Raw genomic sequence first — 6000 nt, 5'->3', positions numbered from 1 at the left:
AGTCAGTCATGATATTTACCTCATAAAATGTTATAGCCTATTTAATTCACCTTTTTCTTTTAAGATTTTATTTGTGAGAGAGAAAGCATGTGAGAGCACAAGTGGGGGGAGGGGCAGAGAGAGAGACTCTCAGGCAGACCCCATGCTGAGTGCAGAGCCTGACACAAGACTCCATCTCACAACCCTGAGACTGTGACCTGAGCTGAAACCAAGAGTCAGATGCTTAACCAACTGAGCGGCCCAGGCACCCCTACTTAATTCATCTTTTAGGTGTCTTCAGAACCAGCCAAGAGTAAGCACAGAAGAACCTATATTCCCAGCATATTATGAATCTGTTACTGTCTCCATAATCATACATATTAACTTAAGTCTCATTTTTGGCTTTTACCACCTCAGTTCTCACAAAAACATGTGCTAATCATTTTTTGTTAGATGCTGTAAGATTAAATACTAATCTGTAATCAATTATGCTTATTTCTTTTACAGTCCACGAACAAAAGATGATCTTAGAGCATATTTTATACTTTTACAGGTAAGAAAGCAAGAACTGAAGTTGTATAATTCACATCCCAGTCTATGCATGTGTTAAGGGAAATGATATCAAGTACTAAGTATTATTTTGTACAACATTATTGATATTTTTTAGATTATAGTGTAACCAGAGCATTAAAGTTAAATAAACAATGGGAAGCTAAATTATCTTTGGGATATAAATTTTAATGTAGTTCTTGCCTTTCTGCTGTGGTATTCAGGAACAAGCAGAATGGAAGCACCTCTTCTTCCCCCAATCAACCTCTTTTCTTAGAACTAGCTTTAATGGGCTCCAGAACTTTCCTTTATTTCCCAACTAGTACGTCTCTAATGTCTCTAGGTATTTTTAATAAATGCTTCCATTAGAATTCTAATGGAAAAATCAAGGTGGTTGCTTATGTTTGCTATAGCAAAGGTGATGACCCTTGTCCTCTGGAGAGATACAGATTCGTAGATACAAAAAAATAAGGTCTGGACAAATGAAAAGCAATTTTGAGTTTGTATTATTTTTGAAAAAGAGGTATGTTATTACATAGCTAGCATACTGCTTTTGTATTAGTCTTTACAATTTACAAAAGGTGTTTGTGTATATTATTATCTCATTTAAAGGTAAGAAAAAATTATGTTAAATAAGATACAGTGTTTAGTTAAATATTACGTCCAATAAGAGAAAATATGCACAGTAGGAATAAAAGAAGGGGGAGAAAGGAAAAAAGTAAAAGTGGGGGAAAAGGAAGCAAGTGGACAAGAGGTAGTTGAGAGATATGAGAAGGGAAAGTAGAGAGGTAGGAAGGACAAAAGCAAAACTAGAAGAAAGGGAGGAAATGTATGTAGATAGTAAAAACAGAGAAATGACAACTGAAGTTCAGATTTTGTGAGTGAGTCTGTTAGTCAGCAATAAGCTCTGCCCGTGATACCTTCTCATGAGCACCACTAGGTGAGGCTATCAGCTGGAGACACTCTGATTTTGAATTTGTCTTTGCCAGTAAGTCAGTTTTGAAAAATCCATGGTGCTCTCTTAGTTCCCACAATTTCAGTTTATTTTTCAATAATACTCATTTTTTCCATGAACTTCTGAAATGCACATTGTGATGAGTTTAAGTTGTAGAGATGTAACTAGAGGCTTCAAGCACTCCTTCAGTGTCCCTTTGACATTTGAAAGTTGTCAGAAGCTGTATGTGACTCTCTCTTTGTTCTTTGTGAGACATGCAACTAATTCATTTCACAGTGGCAAAAGTTTCACAACCAGCTTTTACTTCACTTTTCTAGCATTCTTCTTTTTTTTAATCAAGGAAGAACGAGGTTTTTTGTTTAATTGGATGATAGTGATTGCCATGGAGCTAGGAGCCTTACATACATTTTTTTTTTAACTACTTAAAACAAGTAAGATAGATATTATCATTCCTATTTTAGAGATGAGGAAATTGAGAATCAAAGTTTAAGGAACATCCCTAAGTTGTAGAATCAGCCCTCAGACCCAGATCTGTCTTAATTTCAAAGCCCATGCTCTTTCTGCTATACCATAGCCAAAATTGAAGTTTCTGTTAATTAAGCAGTTAAAAAATAGGTTATTGTTTTATAGGATTTCACCCAATATTTCATAATCTCAAATTTAGTTTCCTAGTTTACCACTTAGCTCATTAAGCTTAGTGTCTTTCCTTTTACATGTTAACAAAATTTTAACACAATTATCTTTAATATCTTTTTCAGAATCCTCAATTTAATAATACATCTACGTATGTCATCTATGCTCACTTGCTACGACAGATAGCTACCTTAGTGGAAGCTGATCATCATTTCCTAGTTCACTGGTTTAAAAAGTAAATCATTCTATCATATTCATAAGAACTCTTATAATCGTACAGTTTCAAGTTTGATATTAGTGATTTTATAATAAAATATAGTTAAATGTTTTCAGGTCTTTAGAAATGATCTTCTAATTAACAGTACTTCAAAGCCAATTATAAACATATACTTTAGTACCACAGAGAGGGTAATTAAAAATTTGTCTTTAAAGCAAGGAACCGTTTTGCTGGTGCAAACTGTCGTTGCCGTTTCTATCCACTGCCTACGCTTACCAGTGGTTTTCATGTATCTCAAAGACGGTGACCGGATTTTCTCAGATACTATTTCGATTTGTGTCTTTTTATTTCCTATCTTTATATCAGTCAATCTCACCATTACTTACATAGTGCCTTTTCCTTACCTAATAACGTCATCATAAAATACAGCTTCGCCATCAATATCCATTTATTAAAAATACTGTCTGTTTTTTCATAAAGCTATACTCACGTAAACAATGACTCTTCTCTATGATTGATAAAATGTTAGAGGCAAAATATTTTCAGAATTAATTTTAAATACAGTCGGTTCTCATTATTCATGGTACTTATGTTCTATAAAGTCACTGCTAACACCGAATTAACAAATACCAAGTCATTGATCCTACGGGACATAACAGGGTTAGGTTCCTATGAGCTGCTGGTCATAGCATTCCCATCAACCGATGAATCCATGGTCTTGTTTTTACTGCATCGTGTGTTAAGACATATAATTGAAGTTGTTGATTCATTAGCATTGAACTTGCGACCAGCAGTACTGTGACTACTGTCTGAACAAATTTTATCTAATACAAGTTTATTCTCCATAAGATACCTCACATTCCTCTCGTACTTGGGAACAAACACTAGACAGAACTTTAGCACTACATTTTGGGAGCCCTTTTAAAACACCAGGATGACTAACAAAAAGCATGAAAATGTGGAAAACATGACACTAACTAAACTGTGTAAAGGGTATCATTTACAGTATGAGAGCTAAAACAAGAAGGCAGGGTGTTTCTTTGTTTGAGCTCAGCTGGGAATATGCATATCTGGCAACTCACATTTTTTGCCATTCTGCACATCTGCAAATGACCATGAGTGAAAGCTGCACTGATATTGATCTTGGAGTTATAATTAAATTTTAGCAAGTAGGCAAATTTGCAAATACTGAGTCTAAATAACAAGGATTGACTGAATATTGAAAGCCTTAAAAATGAAATGCTTGATGCTAATGTTACGGTAATTTTGGTATTTATTTCTTATTTAAGAAACAATACTCCAGGTAAGATTTTGCATCTTTTCAAATATTTGGCAACTTACGAAATAGAATTTGGGGGGATATTCTAAAATTTTATGTGTACGGGATGCACTTTGATATCTAACATATTGTCAAAATAGAAAATGTAATTTGATTGGAATTATCTCAAAATCTTTACCAGATTATCCCAGAAGAGGTTCAAACAATTGGTAGAGAGATTGCTGCAGTTTATTTCTTTGCGCCTGTTTCCTGCAAAGCCTGAAGAATTTCCACCTATAACAAAGTGTTCCTGGTGGATCCCATCAGCATCCAAAGTGTTGGCTTTACTTAGTAGGTTTTATTACTCTGTCTTCTCTTTTGTTAAATATTAAGGACATTTCTATAAGGATCTCAAAGTACTGTAGAGGCGTTCTTAAATTTTAAAACCTTCCTTTGAAGTGAAGAATTGTAATTTATTTCCTGTTTTGATAATGGATTTCACATTTAATGTATAAGCAGTATTCTGTGTTCTGGCCATCTGCTAAGTAGAGACCCCTAAGAAAGCAGGAGCTGATTCCCAAGAACTCCTAGGAGAGAACACACTCATGGGAAAGTAGTGTGAGGAGGTGCTAACCTGTGTACTCCCTTTGCTATACTGTTCCAATCCCTAGCACAAGTTGTTTTATAAAAGCAAGACATGATTGGCTGCATCTGACCCACAATTTTTTAAAAATATTTAATTTATTTATTTATTTATTTGAGAGAGAGAGAGAGCACACATGAGCAGGGGAAGGGGCAGAGGGAGAAGCAGACTCCCCCGCTGAGCAGAGAGCCTGGGTTGTGGGGCTCAATCTGAATACCCTGAGATCATGACCTGAGCTGAAGGCAGACACTTATCCGACTGAGCCACCCAGGCATCCCCTGAACCACAGTTAAAAAAAACAAAACAAAACTACTTTTTAAATTTGGAGCTACAATTGCTTAAAATAGAATTTCTAGATAAAGGCTATCTGGTGAACATTAAAATGTTCTTATTAGAATGAATCATGCACATGTTAGAAAAGATCATTTTTAGAATTTATCTTTACAGATACTGCAAACAGTTTGGTTCATCCTCCCCTTATTCCTTATACTGATTTCTATAATTCTACACTGGATCACATTGATCTCATGGAAGAATACCACACCTGGCAGAGCTTTGGAAACTCTCACAGGTACAATCAGAAGCTCATTTTGATTACTTACCTAAACAAAATACTATTCAAAATAATGACTGGATGTTAAATTTATATAAGTAAATTTAAGTATGCACATAACTTTATACATAAACTTATAGTTTAGATATCCAGCCCTGAAACATCATTATATTTCTTAAAGCATTTTCTTTTTCTTATATTTTGATTTTATGTACATGTTAATTTGGTTTTGGTTTGATTAACAACATCTTTTTAAGAAGGGAAAAGTTCTTAGTATGCAAGTTTCTTTTATCTTCTTCTTCTGTATGCTATCATCCAGTACAGGGGTCACAAACTTTCTCCGTAAAGTACTAGATGGTAAATATTTTTGGCTCTTTGCACTTTACGAACTCTGGTATACCACTGTAACACAAAAACAGCGTTAGACAGTATGTAAACAAACTGGTTTGTCCGTGTCCCAGAAAACTTTGTGTACACAGGTGATAGGCCGTATTTGTCCCATGGGCTCTAGTTTGCTAATGTCTGTTCTAACACAGTGATCATACACATACACACGTACAGTTCACTCCTTTCCTCCTTCATTCTGTAGAAAAAGTGATTGTCCCTTATACACAATTTACAAAGAATGGGAGTTCCAGCGGAAGGGCTTCACCACAAATTATTTATTACAATAGTGTCATAGGTTTTCAAAATGCTTGACCACATTCTTTAATATACTGCACCTATATCCACACTCATAGTTTGGATTAAACCAGCATGACTATCCCAAACATAGTTTATTCCCAGACCAGGTTATAGCTTAGAGAGTGTGTCTGTTCTAAAGGATACTTAATAGATATGGTAGGGATATAAGTAACCTCAAACCCCAGATTAGTTTGTAAGTTGGTTCAATCTACCAGGGACCCTTTCTATCAGAATTGGCCAAAACCATAGACCGGCCTTCTGGACATATCTCAGTCTGCATCTGAACACTCAGAACTAAACAAGAATTGTTTCTGAGGACTTTGTTCTGTCCAATGGATATTTTCTTCAGAAAGTATTTATTTTACAAAGACACTTTTTTCTCTAACTTTAATATAATTGTAATGTTGTAGACAAAACCACAAAACAACTCCAAGAGTTACTGAAACGTGAACATTTTTTAATACAGAGCTCTTCTAACTCTGTGCCATGGTACCAGTATACCAAGAAGGAGTTACAGAGGACTTTTGAT

General features: G+C 35.0%; 1 protein-coding gene across 1 annotated transcript in view; it reads left to right on the top strand.

The window, feature by feature from the left end:
* The window catches only part of HECTD2 (HECT domain E3 ubiquitin protein ligase 2), a 74572-nt gene that overhangs the window by 46501 nt on the left and 22071 nt on the right, over positions 1 to 6000 (top strand). The window contains exons 7-10 of the mRNA XM_040624673.1: positions 487 to 532; positions 2242 to 2351; positions 3794 to 3942; positions 4682 to 4805. Of these exons, the coding sequence (XP_040480607.1) occupies positions 487 to 532; positions 2242 to 2351; positions 3794 to 3942; positions 4682 to 4805 (429 nt within the window). The remainder of the gene's footprint in view (positions 1 to 486; positions 533 to 2241; positions 2352 to 3793; positions 3943 to 4681; positions 4806 to 6000) is intronic.

The sequence above is a fragment of the Ursus maritimus genome, unplaced genomic scaffold (assembly GCF_017311325.1).
Source record: "Ursus maritimus isolate PB19 unplaced genomic scaffold, ASM1731132v1 scaffold_7, whole genome shotgun sequence".
Classification (NCBI taxonomy): Eukaryota; Metazoa; Chordata; class Mammalia; order Carnivora; family Ursidae; genus Ursus; species Ursus maritimus.
Note: the sequence above shows the minus strand (reverse complement) of the source record. Positions and strands in the feature narration are given on the sequence as shown.